General features: G+C 48.2%; 7 protein-coding genes across 7 annotated transcripts; 2 read left to right on the top strand and 5 right to left on the bottom strand.

Moving 5' to 3' along the window:
* Window positions 1–338: 338 nt before the first annotated feature.
* On the top strand, window positions 339–4,370 carry F4807DRAFT_472350 (linoleate diol synthase; the record flags this gene model as incomplete). Its single annotated transcript, XM_048003005.1, has 7 exons — window positions 339–564; window positions 630–1,596; window positions 1,660–2,176; window positions 2,243–2,471; window positions 2,533–3,320; window positions 3,395–3,640; window positions 3,713–4,370. 7 exons carry the CDS (start codon window positions 339–341, stop codon window positions 4,016–4,018), a joined length of 3,279 nt encoding a protein of 1,092 aa, XP_047848786.1. The 3' UTR covers window positions 4,019–4,370.
* A 1,260-nt stretch (window positions 4,371–5,630) lies between these two features.
* On the top strand, window positions 5,631–9,310 carry F4807DRAFT_454779 (calcium ATPase; the record flags this gene model as incomplete). Its single annotated transcript, XM_048000626.1, has 10 exons — window positions 5,631–5,704; window positions 5,769–5,842; window positions 5,900–6,168; window positions 6,230–6,771; window positions 6,842–7,082; window positions 7,141–7,556; window positions 7,609–7,957; window positions 8,013–8,593; window positions 8,642–8,959; window positions 9,010–9,310. The coding sequence occupies 10 exons, from the start codon at window positions 5,631–5,633 to the stop codon at window positions 9,308–9,310; spliced, it is 3,165 nt and encodes a 1,054-aa protein (XP_047848785.1).
* Window positions 9,311–9,685: 375 nt separating this feature from the next.
* On the bottom strand, window positions 9,686–11,850 carry F4807DRAFT_448145 (GroES-like protein). The gene is made up of 2 exons (XM_047999913.1): window positions 10,823–11,850; window positions 9,686–10,769 (listed from the first exon to the last, which is right to left on the bottom strand). The coding sequence occupies exons 1-2, from the start codon at window positions 11,252–11,254 to the stop codon at window positions 9,939–9,941; spliced, it is 1,263 nt and encodes a 420-aa protein (XP_047848784.1). The 5' UTR covers window positions 11,255–11,850; the 3' UTR covers window positions 9,686–9,938.
* A 72-nt stretch (window positions 11,851–11,922) lies between these two features.
* Window positions 11,923–13,517, bottom strand: F4807DRAFT_448142 (uncharacterized protein). Its single transcript, XM_047999912.1, has 2 exons — window positions 12,796–13,517; window positions 11,923–12,735 (listed from the first exon to the last, which is right to left on the bottom strand). The coding sequence occupies exons 1-2, from the start codon at window positions 13,147–13,149 to the stop codon at window positions 12,544–12,546; spliced, it is 546 nt and encodes a 181-aa protein (XP_047848783.1). The 5' UTR covers window positions 13,150–13,517; the 3' UTR covers window positions 11,923–12,543.
* Window positions 13,518–14,701: 1,184 nt separating this feature from the next.
* On the bottom strand, window positions 14,702–16,069 carry F4807DRAFT_354805 (uncharacterized protein). The gene is made up of 2 exons (XM_047995504.1): window positions 15,508–16,069; window positions 14,702–15,424 (listed from the first exon to the last, which is right to left on the bottom strand). The coding sequence occupies exons 1-2, from the start codon at window positions 16,004–16,006 to the stop codon at window positions 14,709–14,711; spliced, it is 1,215 nt and encodes a 404-aa protein (XP_047848782.1). The 5' UTR covers window positions 16,007–16,069; the 3' UTR covers window positions 14,702–14,708.
* Window positions 16,070–16,256: 187 nt separating this feature from the next.
* F4807DRAFT_448136 (amino acid permease/ SLC12A domain-containing protein) lies at window positions 16,257–18,351 on the bottom strand. Its single transcript, XM_047999911.1, has one exon. The coding sequence runs from the start codon at window positions 17,963–17,965 to the stop codon at window positions 16,388–16,390; it is 1,578 nt and encodes a 525-aa protein (XP_047848781.1). The 5' UTR covers window positions 17,966–18,351; the 3' UTR covers window positions 16,257–16,387.
* A 468-nt stretch (window positions 18,352–18,819) lies between these two features.
* F4807DRAFT_354784 (MCM-domain-containing protein) lies at window positions 18,820–21,892 on the bottom strand. The gene is made up of 3 exons (XM_047995503.1): window positions 21,651–21,892; window positions 19,244–21,587; window positions 18,820–19,187 (listed from the first exon to the last, which is right to left on the bottom strand). The coding sequence occupies exons 1-3, from the start codon at window positions 21,653–21,655 to the stop codon at window positions 18,939–18,941; spliced, it is 2,598 nt and encodes an 865-aa protein (XP_047848780.1). The 5' UTR covers window positions 21,656–21,892; the 3' UTR covers window positions 18,820–18,938.
* Window positions 21,893–21,976: the final 84 nt, after the last annotated feature.

Below are 21,976 nucleotides of genomic sequence, written 5' to 3'. Positions count from 1 at the left end.
AAGCATGTATTGGCTATGAAGCTAGCCGATAGTGTAGGTAGATACTCCGATTACCATCGAAGATTGACACGGAGAACTCCACGAATAGCTTTAACCTGATGAACGAGGGGCCAGAGGCAGGTAGCCGAGATTGGTAATACTAAGCATATGCTTGCGTGCACTTAAATTGTGACACCGAACATACCACACTTGTAAGATCATCGGACCCTACCAGATACCCTCTTCGACTGGAAAAATTTTCTTGCTGGAGCAAGTTGACGAGCGCAAAAATGGAAAATGGAAATCGCGAGGCAAGCGGAAACAAGCTTCATCACGTCAATTCTAACAGCTTTACCACGATGAGCAAGTCTTCAGCATCGTCTTCTAGCTCATCCCATAGAGCGAAGAAAGAACACGCTCCGAAGGGTGATCGGGAAGGGGTATCTGCTGTGTTTTCCCAATTTTCTCAGTTGCTTCATGCTTCGCAGAGATCCCTTCCTACCGAGAATGGAGACGGTTCCTACAACGACACGGCGATTCAAAGGACGGGATTAAAGAAGGACTTGAAATACCTTCGTATGAAAGGTATATGCTCTTTACCTACCCACCCGGCCATTTTGGCTGTGATCGCGTTTACTAACGAGGCGTAGATGTGAAGACGGTTCTAGACCTTGCTCGAAGCAAGCTTAAGGGGGAACAGTTGACAGATGACAAGACGATGATTATGGAACGAGTCATCCAGCTCGTCGCCGAACTACCCACGGGCTCACGGCTTAGGGAGGAGCTGACCAATACTTTCCTAAACGAATTATGGGATACGCTAGATCACCCTCCGTTGTTATATATGGGCGAGAAACATGAATATAGGATGGCAGATGGGTCGTGGAACAATCCGAAGTATCCTCAGCTCGGAGCAGCGGGTTCGACATATGCTCGGACTTGTCGGCCGGGTATTGTACCGTTGGGGGCATTGCCCGACCCAGCGCTCATCTATGAATCGGTCATGAAGAGGACTCAATACCGGAAGCATCCCAATAATGTCTCCTCGGTTCTCTGGTATTGGGCGACCATCATCATACACGATCTCTTCTGGACGGACCAGGCCGACATCAGCAAAACAAAAACGTCTTCGTTCTTAGATCTCTCTCCTCTATACGGTAGTAACCAAGCTATGCAAGATACCGTGAGGACTTTCAAGGACGGGATGATGAAGCCTGACTCCTATGCCGATAAGCGACTCCTCGGGTCTCCACCTGGTGTGTCTGTCATACTAATCATGTTCAACCGTTTTCATAACCACGTTGCGGCGAACCTCGCTGCCATTAACGAGGGCGGTCGCTTCACGCCCCCTTCTCCCGGGCTTAGCGAAGAGAAAGCTGCTGCAGCATGGAAGAAATATGACAATGACCTTTTCCAGACGGCCCGTCTAGTCACTTCTGGACTGTATATTAACATCACCCTGGTAGACTACGTGAGAAACATCGTCAACCTGAACAGGAGTAACACCACTTGGACGCTTGACCCGCGCGCAGAGATGGGCCGTGACGTCGGCACCAAGGCCGGCGCTGAGCGTGGGACTGGGAGTATGGTTTCCGCCGAGTTTAATCTCTGTTATAGGTGAGTTCTTCCTAGCTTGCCCATCTCGAAGTTACACTTGCTTACCTAGGTAAATATTCGTAGATGGCACTCGTGTATCTCGGAAAAGGATGACAAATGGGTCCAAGACTTCTACAAAGAGCTGTTCGACAAGGATCCGTTGAATTTGAACCCGCAAGATATGATTAGGGGCTTCGTCAAGTTCGATCAAAAAATTCCAGCCGACCCCAGCGAGAGAGTATTCGGGGGCTTCAAGCGTGGTGCTGATGGAAAATTCAAAGACGACGATCTTGTCGGCTGCATCTGTGATGCTATAGAAGACTGTGCCGGAGCATTCGGTGGTCGTAATGTGCCACAATCGATGAAGCCGGTTGAGATATTAGGTATTCTTCAGGGACGGAAATGGAACGTCGCCGGACTGAATGAATTCCGCAAGCACTTCGGGCTTAAGCCGCACGAAAAGTTCGAAGATATCAATTCCGACCCTGAGATTGCTAATTCTCTTCGACACCTTTACGAGCATCCCGATTACGTCGAACTGTATCCGGGACTGGTTGCTGAAGAGGCAAAGGAGCCAATGATCCCTGGCGTTGGAATCGCTGTAAGACTCCCACAAGTTATTACATCTCTGTTGACAGAATAGGATTACTGACCAATAATCATTTAGCCGACCTATACCATTTCTCGCGTGATCTTATCCGACGCCGTCTGTTTGACACGAGGAGATCGTTTCTATACCACAGATTATCATCCTCGTGGTCTCACATCCTGGGGTTACAATGAAGTAGCTTATGACCTGAATATCAACCAAGGTTGCGTCTTCTACAAGCTCTTCATCCGAGCTTTCCCAAACCACTTCAAGGGGGATTCAGTATACGCTCACTATCCCATGGTTGGTACGTATACTGTTTAGGTGCTTATAATAGTAGCAACGTAATGACTAACTCACGAGTATAGTTCCAAGTGAAACCAAGAAAATCTTGACAGACCTTGGGCGAGTCCAAAACTTTAATTACGACCGTCCATCGTTCATACCAGCCCATGTCAACGTCACGACATATGGTGGAGCACAGCATGTATCCGAGAATCAGGATAAATACAAGGTCATATCGAACGAAGGGTTGTCATTCCTTACGGACGTTGGGGGAAGCCGCTTCACGATCTCCGGAGATTCCACTTTCGATGCCAGCCAGAGAGAACCCATGCGAGATCAGTTATACAAGGGGGATTGGCGTTCTCAAGTCAAGACCTTCTACTCTCAGATCACGGACAAACTCATCAAGGAGAAAACGTACAAGCTTGCTGGACAGAACTTCGTCGATATTATCCGAGATGTTGGGAACATCGGACCTGTCTACTTCGCCTCACGTATGTTCAACCTGCCGTTGAAGACGAAGGAAAACCCGAGGGGGATCTACACGGAGCATGAACTGTACATGGTTCTTGCTGTGATATTTATCAGCCTCTTCTTTGATACCGATCCTGTCAAGGCATTCCCAATGCGGCAGGCGGCAAAAGCGATCACTGGACAGCTGGGGAAGATTGTCGAAGCGAATGTAAAGCAGGTGACAGGCTTAGGTCTCGGTGGGCTATTCTCATCATGGCCGAAGAAGAATGATGCTGTGGCATCGTACGGCGCCAACTTGATCAAAGGGTTTTCTAAGACTGGTCTGAACAACTACGATATCGCATGGGGTCAAATTCTGCCTACCGCAGGAGCATCTGTGCCGAACCTCGCAGAAGCGGTATGTTGTTATTGTTGTTGTTGTCGCTATTTCTTTTCGCTTTTGTGTCAAATTGATAACTGATCATTCCGCAGTTCGCTCAAGCTGTGGACTACTTCTTGTCAGCAGAAGGATCCAAACACATTCCTGAGCTTCATCGCGTCGCAAACCTCCCATCTTCGGCCGATACAGACGCCCTAATGCTAGGCTACGCATTGGAAGGCGTTAGGCTTGCGGGAACGTTCGGTTCATACCGCGAAGCGGCCGTGGACGACACTATAGAGGAGAGCGACGGTCGCAGGGTATCTATTAGAGCGGGAGATCGTATCTTTGTTAGCTTTGTAAGTGGGCTGCTAGTCTTTGCTGCAACTTATTCCCCTTTAGCAACGTACGGGCTAATTTTGATCCAATAGGTGGACGCAGCCAAAGACAGAAAGCATTTCCCGGACCCCGAGAAGGTAAACCCACGACGACCATTGGACTCGTATATCCATTTCGGGTTAGAGCCACAAGCTTGTCTCGGACCGGACGTTTGCCAGGCTAGCTTAGCCGAGATGTTTCGCTCTGTATTCAAGCTTAAGGGCATACGAAGAGCTCCCGGTCCTCAAGGTGAGCTGAAGAAGATCCCACAGGCTGGCGGATTCTCCGAGTACATGAGAGAGGATAGGGGGGCATATTTCCCCTTCCCTTGTACGATGAAGATATGTTATGACGATTAGTGAGATAGTCTGGACTCTGGAAACTCGAGGGATTTTGTATTTCTTGACTTTAGCTAATAGTTTGGTTCGATATCACATTGTGTTAATTTCAACGAGTGTTACACATATTTGGGTTCACATATCTTCGTATTATTTGAGTGTTCCTTTTCTTTCCCGCAAATCAGAGTTAGTTATTCTAAGATGCTTAGGTGGGAGGTGTCGTGTTATCCAACTTACTTATTTTTTCTCTTTCTTGCTTTTTTTCTTCTCCAAGACTAATGTCGCCTTAAATGTCTGGTGGCTGAATATTTGATTCACATGAGCATGCATAATTTACATAATTGAAACAATCCCATGTGCCGGTGAACTAAAGATAGATCTGAAAAAAAAAGTATCAAATTTTGGTCTTTCCTTAGGGGCCTGGGGGCGTTCCTAGGGTAGGTGATTACCTGTTCTGGAAATCCGAATCGCGTGGCTTTTCTGGCCTATCAGAGCAAATCTAAATACCGTACATCCAAGACTTTCGGAGTCCTCTCCAAGGAGCTAAGGAATACGCACATGCTCCTGTATTGCATACTAGTAGTATAAAGTAGGTATGCAAGGAATGATATGCTTAATATGCTTGATCTAGCAGACCTGAATACATCATTTACAGGGGCCAAGCTTCATACTTGCATACCCCACAGGTTCTATCCAATACAAAATGTAACTCAAATCTAACTAAAGTATAAATGACGTCGGCCCACATTTGGGAGGCCACCCTTCCCTTGTCAATTTTATCTTCTCACCCTCTAGCTTGTCCTTTTCTTCTCTTGTCAAACACGTCCCCTCGTTGGCGCAATGGCGCCAAATACGTTAGCGAGTATTTCCTTAACTGATCCGCCGTACCCCAAAGCTAATTTTTATATCTGTCGAGACAAAAATCCGGTTTTCCCATTACCCGTAGTCCTACCACTCGCCATCCCCTGAAGCAGCCGATCTAGCACCAATCCAGGAGCTGATTTTCCCATGTCTAGGCTGTCTATCCGGGTAGCTGACCAGAGCTTTACTGCATCCGGTGCGCGAATTTTCTGATGCTCAGAGAATAGACACTTTAGCTGTCTGTCAGTCGACTGGCATAGCCACCTGCTCGCCGCCTTCTCTAACCTCCTCTCACCTCCTCGCGCCGCGCGCGAAATACTTGGTGTAGCCGCCAGCATGTGATATGGAGTATGGTATATGGTATATGGAGCATACTAGAGCTTCGAGTGTGCATGATTATCCTACACTGTGAATATGTCTGATAGACGCCAGCAGTTCAACAGTGCGGCATCCTGTTTTTTGAGTCCGTCCTGGGAGCTTTACCATCTGGCTTACACGATGTGATAGGCCCAATTGAGTAAACAATGCTAGACAACACTATTTAATATTTAATCCGGTTGCCTACCTGCTCATCACATTCATCCTATTCATCTAGATGAGACCTAATCCCTTCTTCTATCTGGCCTGCGTTGTGGTATATTTCGATTTCCACACTTGAATTTAACCCCTTAAAATGGACGACCCCGGGCTCAGCAAGCACGGAATCAAGTGGGATGACGAGGAGGCAGGACGGCCTCAGCGTGGGCTTCGTCGCACCCATTCCAGTGGATCGATGTCTATTCGCAGCGCCCGTTCGCGACGTGAAGTTGATCCATCCATTGCCCTCCCTATTCAGTACCGCACTGTGTAAGAAACCAACTCTGATGACGATGGTATACCGTCGTAAACTGTTCTAATTCTTGACCCTTAGATCGTATCAGATCGAGGATACCATACAGAAAGATGTCACGACGCAGTCAAAGGCGAAAGACACAGCCACCAAGGGTCGATATCCATAACCCCAACTTCCACGCCACTCCCTTGCTCACATCATTCATACAGAGCTATCATCGCTTGAATGGCATATAATCTCAACTGACGAGGCTCTTCGCCGTCTCAGCGCATCGATGACGGAGGGTCTCTCCAACGAACAGGTTGCTCGCAGACAAAAAGAATACGGACGAAATGCTCCATCACCGCCAAAATCCCATGCCCTCCAGAAGTATTTCGGTTACTTCTTTAAGGGGTTCGGTCCTGTGCTGCTAGTAGGAGCCGTCCTCGTTCTCATCGCATGGAAACCACTCGGCGAACCCCCAGCTTTGGCTAATCTGGTGAGAAAACCAGTTTAAAAGCAGATACGACAAGTACACTGACACCACTACTCTGCCATAGGCCCTTGGAATCGTCCTAGTTGCTGTGTTCTTCATTCAGGCTGCGTTCAATATGTTTCAGGACTGGAGCTCGTCCAGAGTGATGAGTTCTATCAAGAACATGCTTCCAGAGGATTCCATGGTCATCCGAAATGGTGTACAGACCTCCCTCGAGGCTCAGGAGCTCGTTCCTGGAGATATCGTATGTGTTAAAGCTGGAAACAAACTACCAGCTGACATACGTTTTCTCCAAGTTTCTAGCGATGCCAAGTTTGATAGGTCTATTCTAACCGGAGAGTCGTTACCCCTCGCAGCAACAGTCGATTCAACAGATGAAAACTACCTTGAAACTCGTTGTATCGGCTTGCAAGGCACTCACTGTGTTTCCGGATCTTGCACCGGCCTGGTCGTGGCAACGGGTGACCGCACAGTATTTGGTCGCATTGCTGCTTTGACAAACGAGCCTAAAGCAAAAATGACCACTCTAGAGAAGGAAGTTCTATACTTTGTCGCCATTATTTGTTCCATCATGTTGGCTATGATCACTATCGTATTGATTGTCTGGTTAGTGCAGCATATGGACCTACCCAACCTTTTAGATACCTACACATTGCTAATGCTAATAATATATAAGGGGCGCGTGGTTAAAAAAGGCCCATCCAGGTTGGATCAACGTCCCGACTCTCATCGTCGACTGTGTCAGCGTAGCCATTGCTTTTATCCCGGAAGGTCTGCCTATTGCGTTAACTGCTGGCTTGACGATCACAGCGAATTTGATGCGAAAGCATAAAGTCTTGTGTAAATCGTTGAAGACTGTCGAGACCCTAGGGTCCGTCTCAGTCATCTGCTCAGATAAGACGGGAACTCTTACCGAGGTACGGCAACTCGACACTGGCATCTTTACCTCATCGAATGCGTTCTAACCTCATCTAGAATCGAATGACAGTTACCGAATGTACCATTGGAACCCACACCATTACGGTCGACGATGCCGAAGACGAATTAGAGGTTAGCACGGCACCGGCTATCGCAGGGATGGTCACAACAGGCGTTGATCAAGTACGTTCTATTGCTGGGCTCTGTAACGCAGCAGAATTCGACGCCGCCACTATGGAACTTCCCATCGAGCAACGCCGCGTTTTCGGCGACGCTACCGACCAGGCAGTGCTGAGATTTTCTGAGCGATTCGGATCGGTACATCACCTGCGCCAATGCTGGCAGAAAACATACGAATTGGCTTTCAACAGCAAGAATAAGTTCATGATCAGGACGTTTTCAATGTTCAAGAAAGACTGTTTGAAAGCTACTTTGTCGGAAAGCGAGGCGGACGCCTTCCACGCAGGTGATACGTAAGTCGTATAAATGATCGAGATGTTACCTGTATTAACCCGCTCTACGTAGTCTATTGACCATCAAGGGAGCCCCCGATGTTCTCATCAACAGATGCTCCTCCTTTGTTAACAATGCTGGAGATGTACATCCCTTCGATGATGAAATGCGTACGGCATTTGAGAACGTGAAGGACGCGTACAGCAGTCAAGGGAAGCGCTGTCTTCTGCTTGCTCGCAAAGTCATCCGCCAAGGAGAGTTACAGCATCAGTCCGGGACAAGCCAATTTGAAGACGAGATCACCGAACAAGCTAAGTCGGGGCTGACTCTGGTCGGTGTTGTCGCCATCGTCGATCCTCTCCGTCCAGAAATTCGCGAAGTGGTATCGACACTTCGTGGTGCCGGTATCAGGGTCTTCATGGTTCGAACTTCTTAAATCAGTACCCTCGCAGTACGTGTTTGCTAACGATGCCAAGGTCACTGGCGATTTTGCCCTCACTGCACTTGCAATCGCTCAAGATGCTGGTATCGTTAGTTGTTCGTCTTCAGTTCACGATATCTCCGCACTGCACAGAGATCCTGGAGACAGCGACCTAAAGCCTACCGCATCTCGTTCGTCAATCCTCATCAGTGGACCAGAATTACTCGGCCTGAACGAGTATCAGTGGAAGACTCTAACCAAGTACGAGGAAATCGTGTTCGCTCGGACCACGCCAGAACAGAAATTGCGTATCGTTAAAGAATTCCAAGCCGAAAGTGTCGTCGCCATGACCGGAGATGGCGTAAATGATGCACCATCACTCAAAGCTGCTGACGTTGGCATCGCCCTGGGAAGCGGTTCCGATATCGCCATCGAAGCAGCGGACATGGTTTTGCTTGAGTCTTTCTCATCAGTCGTAGAAGCGGTTCAGTATGGTCGTGTGGTCTTCGACAACTTGAAGAAAGTCATTTGCTACCTCTTACCTGCTGGAAGTTTTGCTGAATTCTGGCCGGTTATGACCAACGTCATCTTCGGACTTCCTCAAGTTCTCTCATCTTTCCTCATGATCATCATTTGGTAAGTAATACTCGCTGCATCTAATAACTACGCTAAACTTTCTTGCAGCTGTTTCACCGATTGTGCTGCCGCGACGGTGCTCTCTTATGAGAAGCCTGAGGCCGACGTCTTATTGCGAAGGCCGCGCAATGTTAAGAAGGACCGGTTAGTTAACTGGCAACTCGTCGGACATGCATACGGTGTCCTCGGCATGATTGAAACTATTGCATCATTTGCCATGGCTTATTGGTATTTAGAAAAGAATGGCATACCTTTTCGTGTGCTTTGGTTCTCTTTTGGAAGCCTCCCGGATTGGATCGATCCGGACTACTATGCTGAGAAATTGAACGAGGCATCTTCTATCTATTTTGTCAATCTCGTCGTTATGTAAGTCGAGAAATACTATAAGTCACCTTTGAAATACTAACTCCCAATAGGCAATGGTTCAATTTGCTTGCTGTCCGCACTCGTCGCTGGAGCATCTTCCAGCATCCTCCGGCTTTGAATAAGAATACCCAGAATTTGTATCTTTTCCCGGCAATCATCTTCGCGTTGTCGATGGCTATCCTCTGGCTTTACATCCCGCAACTGCAGTCAATTTTGGGAACCTCGCCCGTCCCAGTGGAACACTGGTTCTTACCCTTCGCTTTTGGTTTGTTCATTCTCCTATTTGACGAAGTCCGCAAATTTCTAGTGAGGAAATATCCCAACGGATTAATTGCCAAGTTAGCATGGTAAATTCGGCTATATCCTTTTAAAACGAAAGAGTTTCTGTAAGGGGAGAACATATCGTGGTGATACATAAGTACACCAAATACAAAATCTGTAAATAGTGGCACTGATCTTTGCCTTCTTTTTTTAATCTGATTTTTATAGATCTTTTCATCGATTTGAACTTCACAGGGAATGTTGTTCCTAGTGAATGGCTACGGCCCGAAGGTATTCTAATATTTCAGTAAAGTCTGTCACAAGTACCTATCATAAAATTATCATGCTTCACACAAATACCCCTTTTTCTGACCTTGTGTAACCAATGTAGAACTAAGGGTCTCAGGGGTAAATATGCTTGTTTTGGGCGACTACCTGGGTAGGTATAAAGTTGTTTGTGTAATTGGTATCTATACTTGACCTGATAATGGCTTATATTATTTACATTATACTCTTAGATACCAATTCCGCCTAATAATGAGAACAAGCAATCTCTTGTCTTTATACTGTGGGTAGATCTATTGTGTACAATGACCAAAGGAGTGAAACCTCCAGAACGCCTTTTCTATGCTCGTCTAATCATATATGTTCATGCATCCACAGAACCCCAGTGAAGACCTCTTCCACTTCCGAGGAACAGTCTCGAAATGTACTTCCATTACATCCGTACCACTAATTTCTTACCTTTTAAATTTCCTTTCTTCAGCATCTCCAGACCTCCTACGACCGAGTGTAGTCCTCCCTCGATCAAATGTAGCTCAGGCAAAACGATTTTGCCATCCTCTAAAAGTTTACCAAGCTCTTCAGTATAGCGAACATTGCTCTTGTCGAGGACAAATTGCTTCATCTCGACTGTGTGCACCACGACATTCTCCGGGACTGTTTGAGAATTCGACATCATAGCTAGTGGTGCAAAATGGACAGGCTTATCCTTCGATACGGCATCCAATGCTAGTGCTGCCGTCTTCGGCCCTACCAAATCGATTGCTCGCGTGATTCCGCCGGCGGTGATGGTTCGAATCTCGTCCACCACCTGTTCGTCCGTCTTGCCATCTCGCACGACTACGTGGTTCGCGCCTAAGCGTTCCGATAACGACTTTGTCTCTGTTGAGTTGACAGTTATTACTTTAATCCCACTCAAATTCGCTATTTGTGTGGCAAATTGTCCTGTGACGGTTGAACCACCCCAGACTAAGAGCCACTCCCCGCTTGCCTCGTCTGCACCAAGCCTTTGAGCCGGCACGCCCAGCCACTTCCACAAGGTCATAGATGCTGTCAAGGCTGCAACTCCTAAGCAGGCGGCTGCCTCGAAAGGTATGTTGGACGGGATGGGAAGAACGGTGTGTGAGGGCACGACAACAAACTCCTGGAAGCAGCCAGCACGGACATCCTTATAGTATGTGCTAGTCCACACAGAGTCACCCTCCTTGAAAGTTTTGACGGCGGAGCCGACTTGAGCTACTACCCCGGACATCTCTCGGCCAGTGACCTGATAGTTTTCGTGAGTACTTAAGTCTATCGTGTATGAAAAGGAAGACATACCCATGGAAATTCCGGCAAGCAGAAGTTATAATCAACGGATTTCCAGTCGATGGGATTCAAGCCCACGTAGTGACTTCGAATCATTATCTCGTCATCTCCGACTATCGGCATAGGGAAGTCATGACGAATCTCGTATTCTCCCTTACGGGCGACGACCAGCGCTTTTTGCTTTTCAGGTATCGTGAATTCGGCAACTGAAACATTGGCAGATTCGTCTGTCGTCGTGGGGGTAGAATCTTTCCGTATGCCCTGTATCGCTGCCGAATGTGACTTTTCATTTGGGTTGAGATTCGATTTCGTCCTTATCCTCCTCAACAGAGTACGAACAGTCTTCCACGAGTTCCTGCTAGTTAGCGCATACCTAGGCCGTGTATCCGCCATAGTCACCACAACAGTAACCTTCTTTCTCCTAATTATGCCAAAATCTCCCATTCCTAGCCGTCCTTTCGATGTATCGGTAGTCCCAAGCGGATACGGAGATAGCTGGTCTTTTTTCTAGTGAATGGTGCCAGTACTCTTAAAATACTCCGATCATTATTAATATACAGTAAAGTTCCTTAACTTATAAATCATCGGGGACAATGGAATACTTGCTACTTAACTACGATCAATAGCAGTCCGGTACGGACCAATCGTGGTGGTTCTGGTGTCGCACGCCATCAGCACGCCATCGACCAGGGTAGCGCGATTACATATAGGCATCGCGTATCATCCCGTCCGGTGGAGCGGATCTCTTTTCCGATTCGGCACCCTCGGGGGGGATATTACGATAATTGGCCAGCATGGGCACTGGGACAAAATAGCAATATGGACGTCCATTACTGAACTGAAGTTACCTCCGAATCCGGTCCCGTGGTGGCGGGTTGCATGTGCCTTGATCATTACCTCCCCCGGCAAGTTCAGGAGGGGCAGATCGAGAGATAACGGAAAGGTGCGTGGGAAGCGAAGAGAATATAAGGAGCGCCTATCTTATTCGACCAAGATCTGTATTCCTTGTCAAATAGATAAGACTATACTCTCATATCGTAACCAATCTAGAAAAAAAACTGGAGTGTTCTCTTACAACCGATGTTCATTATCAAGCGCATACTTGGGACGATTGGTAATATAACCTAGATTAAGTCTAGTTATTTATACTAGCTACATTTGGAAGAGCATGGTGATGTATAAGTTGAGTCCCTTTCGTGCATTTTATCCTGATCAAACCTCAGTCATAGGGGCGCACCCATTCGAAAGATATATATTCATAACCCCCTCATATAGTTAACCTCGCATATCATCAGTAAACATATATCTAGACAACCAAGAACCACAAAACATATCACGTATTAGTACAAAGGCCATATAGCGGCGCTATATGGCTCTATGTTGCGTGTTTGGTGAAGTATAGGTACCTAAGTATCCCCCTGAACCTGATATTAAACACGACTGGTTCACAAAGCGGCAAGCTTGTCATGTCCACAGCAAGTCATATCACATCGGTCTTCTAACCATACAAGATGAATCTCGTAACTTCATAGCAATGATATATCATGACTATCTGGGAAAGAGAAAGATACCGGTGCTTCGAGGGCTAACTAGCGAGTGCCGCTGATGATAACATTGCCGACATCCATCTAGCCTAGGTAGGTTACGATCCAGTATCCTCATAAGGATCTCCGTTGGAAAACAAATATCCCGTATCCGCTACCTTAAAGCCTTTCCGGGACAAGCCAAGCCGATCACACGTAGGAAACGGGTTGCTGCTGCTCAGGAGTCCATGTAGTAATCCAAGCAACAGCAAAGATCAAAATCCACATTCCGTACCAGGAAATAAGGAAACCGGTATTTCCCATTCCGGTGAAGAAGCCAACTAAGAAGCCGATGTGAACCAAGGCGGACACGAAGAGGAAAACATCGAACTGCCATCGTCCCTGTGTCTGACGTTTAGTATATGACACTCTCCGACCACAACACAACGCAGCAACACTTACCACGCTCGTTTCAAGCACCTTTCTAGTACCTTTGGCCTCACCGATGCTAGCCAGACACCAAGCGATAAATACGAATCCGACAGCGGCAAGGATGCTACCAATGATTGTGCCGGCAATAGTGTTGCTATAAGCCCAATATATGACGCCTAATACGGAGAGCGCAGTACGCACACCAAGTGTCGTGATCATACATATCCGACGGGCTAAGACTATACTATCCGACGTAGCTAGACTGTATGCTTCCCAATTGAAGTTCCAACAGCCGCGGGAGCCTGGGCAATTCCGGTCCTTCCATGATTTTTGCTCGGGGCGAGGGGGCAGTTCTTGGGGAAAGGCCTGAGAACCTGCGGCCATCTTTTATGGCTAGAATACTTTCGAAGCTAGTAGTAATCGTTCCTGTTTCAAGAACAACCTCTTTTCAGGAGATTGTCGTTCGGAATAGATATGTTCAAGGCTTGAAAAGCTACGTAACTTACTACGTTGTGATGAAGCTGGGGATGGAAGTCGGAGTTGGACGAGGCAATCAGAGCAAAATGACATGAAAGTGTAACAAGCGAGATATAAATTCTAGAGTCTCAAAGTCCTTTATAAGGTAAGTAAGACGTGCAAAAATCCAGGTGGCCAAGGCATTGGAAGGATCGGGTTAAGAGGCACAGCCTCGACACTCCGCTGAATATCAGCCCCCAACTCATCAAAGACCTGGCACTCCTTCAACAGTCTTGTTGCCTAAATTCTCGCCGCCTGAGCAGATATATAATTGCGATTCCTATCCTGGGCATCGAAGTGCTACCATGAAGTTAGGCTTTTCGCACAAGATAGAGAGCTCACGTAATTTGTAGAGTAACCAGAGTTGAATATCCGCATGCGACCTGCTACCAACAATCTCTTGGCATTTCTTCCTCTCATACATCTCATTCCCGGCAGCCCTACTTATTAATAGATATAACCGACAAGGCTGGCAAGGAAAACAGCAGGGATCGATTGCGGCTCCTTTGCCAAGCTACTCCTCGGCATCCTACCTGTTATACTGTAGTAATAAATTAATCACGACTCATATCATTAACATCTATCCATAGGTACCTAGCTACCAACTTATTACCGTTACTTTTTCTCGTCTAGGACTATAGCATTTTAAGGCAATGTTAAGGTAGGCACAATGTTCCCGAGAGCGACAGCTTCGAGATCCCATCCGCAATCCATTCGAGCAATTCCTGGCAAAGTGTGAGATCCACAGCTGATCGGCTAGAGAGAAATAGTAGTTTTACTATTATCACCGCATGAAGAGGTTTATTTACGTCTCCATACTCGTGTAGCTACCTAGAGAAGTCGGTGTCTCTAGGATAGAGTAAGACCTAGGATTAGTAAGTCGTTTCTTGGGACAATACTGTGGTTTTGATTGTCAATGTGCTATCCAGTGCTATAGGAGTGATTCGTCATTTTTAAACCTCAAGGATAGGCATAACAGTAGTAGTTATTGGATTTACCATCCTTAGTCCCACAGTAACTAAGACGTTTCTTCTGCTGTCAGTATCCCAATTTGAAGGCTCATGGCAAGGTTGAGGCGACGAACCACCGTATAACAACACTGTCGGGTATTCTCTTGTGTCCGTAAGACTGATGTCGGCATAGACGACTCGTGACGAATGTGATAGCTGCAAGGAAAGAAATCTTCCATCGGCGTCTCTGGGACCGACACGCTCAATTATACCGTTTGGGGATGAACAGTTGTCAACGAGCGAACGATAACCTCCATGCCAGTTCCGAAGGGGTTTACCGAGGGGGCATGGACTTCGTTATTGTAGTTTATTCAAGCTCCTTTCATTCAGGGTATTCCTCGATCAAATCAACCATAACACCATGCCATGCCATGCCATGCCGTACCAAGTACCAAGGTAGTTAAACGAAGGTCCTCCTTAACCTGTTTGCGCTCCTGTGCTTCCTGTACTTCCTGTACTTCCTGTGCTTCCCGTACTAGATGGTCTCGGCGGCGGCACTGGCATAATTCCGGCCACACCTCCATCTCTGTCCATAGCTACTCCGCCGATCATGCTCGCCGATAGAGCGTGAGGCTCGCTTCCCTCTCCCTCGGAATCCTCGCTCTGGCTGCTTGTGCTTCCAACACCTGCGAGGGCCTGTTCGGCGACTTTGCGCTCGACCTCCTTTAGCCGCTCCTTTTCGACGGGGTCTACGAGATCGTCGTCGTCGCTCCAGTACCCGTCCTCGGTCTCGGCAACCTCGGGCATAGCCATGCGCTTCCAGAAACGAATCTCTTGTCGCTTTGCCTTATCTTCGACACGCTTTTCCCATCGTTCCTCATTCTCGTCGTACTTCTTGCGGAATTCTCGCAACATCTGATTGGCGTGGCCAGCGTGTTCCTGCATCTCCCAGATCTGTTCACGCAGTCGCGAATTCTCTGCGCGGGCCTCGGCAAGTTGTGCTCTGTAAGAACGGTGCCAAGCGGAAACGTCGGCGATATGTTTCTGCTTATAAGAGTGGAACTGAGAGAGGATCGTGGAAAGAACTCGAGCGTAGTTGGTGAGAAGAGAAAAGTTGGCATCGCGAGAAAGCTTGGCACGGTCCAGGGACTCTGTTAGGATAGATACGAGGGCCTCGAGATTTGGTTCTTGTGCTGCGCTAGCATGATTAGCACCGAGAAGGAGGAAATAGGAGGAACGGGCCGATAGGTGGATGGCAGGCAACGATAGAACATACCAAATATTTCATCCGCAGCTTCTCCAAGAACCTGGTCGTTGGTTAAACCACGCTCTCGTGCCCGATTACGCACTCGTCCAAGCCCAGAGACAATATCTTCCGTTACGCGTCTGTTTTCAGCTAGCTGTCGCGACAGCTCCTCGACCATGCCGTAAATGATGTTTAACTCAGCCTGGTGGCCGGCGGGGGTAGGTCCGACTGGCATAGTGCCGGCACCTGGTCCTGATCCGTTGCCCTGCATAATAGCGCCGGAACCGTTGGTTAAGCAAGCTTGGTGTTGTTGGGACGGTTGTTGGGACGGTTGTCGTGAATGCGATTGCGAGTTTTGTGATTGTGGTGGTTGTGATGATTGCGTTTGTGGTTGCAGCTGTGGCTGTAGCTGTGGCTGCGACGGTGAGTTGGCTTCTTGTTGAGTGTTCTCAAGGGGATTGGAATATGCAAGTTGGTGAAGTTGAACTGGTTGGACTGGTTGATGGGATGGGTGAGAAGGAAGGTTCATGATTGGCGAGACGACGGTCCGGTACCTTGTCTAGCTTGAATCCATTTAGGTCATTGTGGTCTGGTGGGTTGCCCGCTAAATCTTGAAACCAAACCTTATCGATTACGCTAAAAGTTACCCGTGCTGCTCGTGTAACAGCCGTGACACGCAGGTACGAGAAGTCTATGTACTGTTTTGTGTTACTTCACTTTATGTACATATGACATCGTGCACAATATGCATAATCTAACTACGGTGTTAATGAAAGGCATATTGCCATTCTTCTCCTGTTAACATTTCATCCTTGTAACTTGCGACTTCAACAATTACAATAAGCCAATTTCATGAAACAGATGAAGTCTATTCATGTATATGCAGGTAGGCTTATAAAGCACCCTCTTTCTATCCGTGGGTATTCAACATTTCACTGCTACCAGCTCCAACGCTCTCAGCACCGCTCTCAACATCGCCATTTCCAGTGTCCCCATGATGGACATTCAGGTTTGAAACCGAGTCCCCTGCCTTGGCACTTAGGTCTATCTGATCAAGAGGAATTAAAAGTACGCTGCGCTTGACTGCCATATATCCTGCCCAGAAGACGAAGACGACGATGATGCCTAGGATGCTTGCGAGGATATGAGGCGGCTTCGGAAGCGGACTCCGAGCCGCAGCCACGATTTGCGCCGCGAGGCCGAATATGAAGATAAGGATTGCCACAGCGCTCCCAATTATTCCGGGAGGGGACTTCCATCTCAGTATGTCGTCTTCCTGCAATCCTCTCCTGCGTATGGCAAGCCGGAGTCGGATGTGGCAGACGCAGATGGATATCCAAGTAAAATAATTGGATCCAGCTGCTAACGCCAATAACCAGTCGAAAACTTTATCGCCGTTCCTGGCCAACTTAACGAGCGAAAGGAACGAGATGAACAGAGCGAGTACCAGTGCCCAGATCGGGTGACCCCATTTGATCTTGGCGAAGATCGAGGGACCCATCCCCCTCGCTGAAATGGCTTGAAGAGCCCTTGACGAGGCAAAGACGCTTGCGTTCGCCATTGAAAACACGGCCACGATGATAATGCCGTTGAGAACACCTGCGAGTATTGGCAATCTAGCTTGGTCCACCGCAGCGACAAAGGGGCTGATCCCGCCTGATTGTGTATGCCCGTTTAAAGGGACCTCAAGTACCAGGCCGAGCATGAAAATCGGCAATAAGTACAACCACACGATCCTCAATGGTACGATTTTGCAGGCGAGACGCATAACTTTCTTGGGCCTTTCGCATTCGGCTGCGGTTATTCCAAGCATTTCGGTACCCCCGTACGCCATACCCGCAGCCATAAAAACATACAGGAATCCACTGGTGCCATTTTTGAACGCGTTATGCTTCCACAAGTTAAACCCCAAGTCTTCTGCTGGGCGGGTATCTGCTGGTATATTTTTGCTGACTATAAGTATGGCAACAATGATGAAGGCCGAGAGGACGACCATCTTGCAGACGGCAAAGACGTTCTCTGCCTCGGCATACCATTTTGCCCCAAATGCGTTGACCAGGATAAGGCCACCAATAAAGGGAAGAAGAAAACAGTATGCCGGCGTTGCTTTGTCCCAATATCTCACACAGAGAAGCATTACTACCAGCTCGAAGACGATGATGAAGAGGAAATTGATGACGTAATTCCACCCCATCGCGAAACCCCACGCCGGCGAGATGAAATGGACCGAGTATTCGTAGAAGGAGCCATTAACAGGAAATGCAACCGAGAGCTCGCCAAGGGCGCACATCGTGATCCACACTGCGAATCCGAGAACGAGGAAAGATATGAGGAGCGATCCGGGCCCGCCCACCGCGAGGCTAGGGTAAGTTGCTAGTAAGACGCCAGCGCCAATCGAACTACTAAGAGCCATCAAGACGAACTGGCGCGTAGTGATGACCTTACCTAGCGACCCATCGGCCGCGAGGGTCGAGCTGCTTGAATCCATCGTGTGGAATGAGGTGCGTGGTAAGATATCGCTCGCTGTATATGTTGGACGGGTCTGTTCGAGCTAGGAAAATCAACACCTGCTTTTAACTAGGTAGGCTTGAGGTTTGAGGTTTAGTTGAAAGATTGTCAAATGTCGGGCCAGCTATAACTATGCTGTAAAGATACGGAGTAAGTCTTGTGGAGGCGTGGAGGCGTATAGGCCTAGGATAAGTATTACATTCACGTCGCCGGAATCCAGGAGGGAGTGAAGACACGGAGTTGACCAGAACACCGATATATGTACGGTCTTAAAGGAATCTCCGACAGTAGAAACAATGAATGTCTATACATCATATCTATACAAGATAGCTATCCGGGGAATAGAGTCAAAACATTCAAACCTTAGATAACAACTTAAGTGCCGAAAACGGAGTATGATCCATCGAGAGCGACCTGTCAGTAGGGATATGTTATCATGTTCCTCTTCAAAGTTGTAAGTATAAAAGCTAGAGATAGCCACAAACTTACACGCCTAGGACGTTATCTTTCGCAGCTCAACTCTACATCGTGTTTAGAAGGAAGTTTAAATGCGTAAGTTCTAAGCTAAGATATCTGGCTAAATGACTATTGGTGAATCGTAACGCCTTAGATATCCTACTCTTAGCACATTTCATGGGAGGTGAACGTTCCAGGGAAAGCACCGTTATTTCGCAGTATCTCAGCTTAGGCTGATAGGGCCCGTTCGACCAGGTCATGCTAATGAAATATCATATTACGTGCTATCTTTTCTAACCCGGTGCAACTTCTCTGGAATACCTACAGCCAGTTGTGTTAAGGGGGCAGCCATCGTAAGCCCCTGACACTCATATCCCCAGTCATACATATCAAAGTCAACGTTATCATTCAAGCCCAACGCTCAATCTTAACTTCCTATATTTCACTATCCCTTTTCCTTGAGGTAAGTGGCTGCCTTACGCCAAATTCGACTCATCCTAAGCCGCCACCGCGGTTCGACGCTGAGGCGGCGCACCTCTCCGTGTGCTAGATGCACCGGGTCTCGCCAACGTGTATTTGGCAAATGCACGTGCGAGCGCCTTCTTGCAGCTGACCTTCTGGCTGCCGATGAAACTGTCAACAGTGACGGCGATAGCTCGGTCAATATCCTGGGCTGAACAGTACTCCGACAACCTCATCCGACAGAAGGCCTCGGATATTCGAATGATAGCTTCCAAGTGACGGACCTAGCAGACAAGTTAGTTATAACACGCATTTGGATACGTCAAACAGAATAACTTACGGTGATAGGATAAGCGCCGGTAGCTAGCGATTCTCGTCGCATATCTGCGAATAGACGCGCCACCTTGTCCTCGTCCATATGCAAGAGCTTCGGTTGGCAGTGCTCTCGTGCATATAGGATATACTTGCGTAGTAACTCCTGAGAGAGCTCGCCCTCCTTTTTCGGTTGCGCCTGGGTTTCTTGGGTCGCCTCAGAATCATGCTCAACCTCCATAGATCCTTCGGCAGACTGAGTGGACGGATGACTACGGCTGTGGGAACCAACAATGAACCGAGCTAGACGCTCATCTTCGGAGGGATCGACGGTATCCCGCACAACACAGAGAATATCAAATCGGGACAAGATGGGCTCAGTTAATTCGACATTAGACGAGAAGGGTATGGTAGAGTTGTAACGACCACCTATAGGGTTGGCCGCTGCGATGATACCACATCGAGCCTGGAGGGTGGTAACGATACCAGCCTTTGAGATAGAGATTGTTTGCTGTTCCATGGCTTCGTGTATGGAAGTTCGATCCTGATCATTCATCTTGTCGAACTCATCGATGAGGCACGTGCCTTTGTCGGCGAGCACCAGAGCGCCTCCTTCTAGAGTCCACTCGCTAGTCAAGGGGTCTCGACGGACACTAGCCGTGAGACCAACAGCAGAAGCTCCCTGACCAGTAGCGAAAACAGCGCGGTGCGCAGTTTTCTCGACATACTTGAGCACCTGCGACTTGGCCGTACCTGGATCACCGAGCAGCAATACATTGATATCTCCTCGTACGTGATGCTCGCCCTTGGTCGTCTTCGCCACACCGCCGAAAAGAGATAGAGCAATAGCAGTCTTGATATCGGTGTGTCCGTAGATGCTAGGTGCTATCGAATTGATAATTTTATCGATAACCTGGGCATCACGGGAAAGTTTACGGATCTCGTGCTCGTCTTCTTCGGTGAGCCTGAATCCGGCAAGCTGATCATGAGCCTTGATGACGTTGTTTGCCTCCAAAATGGTAGCAAAGACGGGAAAGCCATTACGGTTGTTCAGCTGAGCATCGTAGTTGTTTCTGTAGATGCCGGTGACCTCAATCTCCTCGCCAGGCTTCGCTTTGTCAATCAGATCCCACAGGAGGATAACCTCTCGGTGTCTAGGTAGACGACCGGCGGGGACGGTCCCTGGTGACTCCTGGAGCGTCAGTTTCTGGTAATTTCGGTAGACCGTCTTCTCCGAGTTCAAGGTAAAAGGGCCGCGAGACTGGCAGTTTTGGCAGAAGGAGAGCTTGACCTCGACGTTAGATTCCTGCTGGAAAGGGCCTAGGGTAACTCCGCATTTAGTACAATCGAATTTGACGTATTTCAGTTGAGGGAAGACGCCTGTTCTTCGAGTAACAACACCGCTTACTCGAACCAGACAATTGAGATGCGACTGTCTTAGCTGGCGAAGGGTGTAGTGGACGGGAAGATCAAAAATACGAACGTGAATGTCGGGATGGATGCGTTCGTAGTCGGGGTAATGAAGAAGGACAACTTCCATGGCCACATCGTCGAAGAGCTTGAGCATCTCAGCGGGTGCGTTCGCAAGGAAGTAGGCAAGAATAGCCTTGGATGAGGATAAATGGTCATAAGACACCTCCAACGATTCGGCGTTGATCTCACCGAGGGTTCGGATACGGTTGCCATATACCGAAGAACCACTCTCATCGGTATACTCGGTCAAAAAGGCCTTGAATTCTCGCTTGATAGTACGTTGCACGGATGGTTGGGATACCCATTCGGTCAAGCTCGCAGCTTTGACGTCTTGTAGGGCTTCAAGTGAAAGTTCCTCGTCCATGATATCCTGGTCCATCTCATCGTCTGGGTCCTCGTCGTAGTGGTGACGACGGCGACGGGGTTGGGCGGTTAGGTCAACATCCCCATCCTCGTCCTCGTCTTGGAGGAAGGCTTGGGGCATCCGCCGTCTACGAGCTACTTCCCGGTCTCGGCGGTTTAGCTGGGCTTCTAACCGTCTTCTATCGCCAAGGTTGATATCGTCAAACTCTCCTTCGTCGTCAATGTCGATCCCCTCGTAGACATCATTGTCATCTTTTTCTCTGTAGTCTCGTTCGAAACCTTCGCGAAAAAGATCCACGTCGTCTTCAGCCATCTCATCAAGATCCTCCAGGTCGTCTTGGACCTCAGCTTCTTCCTCGATATCGTCATCGTCGTCGCCGCCGTGGGCAATGTTGAATGCAGGTGGAGATGAAGGCATAGGGCTTGAGGCGGCGACGGAAGAAGAGGCATCACCGCCACCAGTGCGCGAGCGTTTGCGGCTCGAACGAGGGGCGGCACCGCGATTAGCGGAGTCCATGTTCATACGCAGAGGAGAACTTGAGGAGACGGGTTAGAAACTTTTAGAAACTTTTCAGGGTGCGCATTTGATATGAACTTACCTCATTGTGAAATGTTTTCACTTTTACTTTCCTTGAGGTGATTATGTACGTAGCTGGTAATAGAGAGGGTCGAAGAGATAGTGGGATATGAATGGGGACAAAACCTGGAAAGGGGACCGGGACCCATCTGTGGATGCTGGGCAGTTGTGGAGAGTGGATTGCGCGCGACACGAAACCAATTGAACAAATTGATAAAAGCTGCCATTTAACGCGTATCGACGCGTCCATGTCGCGTAAAGTGGCACTAGACCTTTTTGGGATGCTAGCAGATGATCATGGGGCAGGAAGTACCTACCAGCTACGAGGTACATGAAGCATTTGCTTGA

Source organism: Annulohypoxylon truncatum (genome assembly GCF_022578515.1).
Source record: "Annulohypoxylon truncatum strain CBS 140777 unplaced genomic scaffold F4807scaffold_61, whole genome shotgun sequence".
In the NCBI taxonomy this organism is placed as follows: domain Eukaryota; kingdom Fungi; phylum Ascomycota; class Sordariomycetes; order Xylariales; family Hypoxylaceae; genus Annulohypoxylon; species Annulohypoxylon truncatum.
This window is presented reverse-complemented; position numbering and strand designations above follow the sequence as displayed.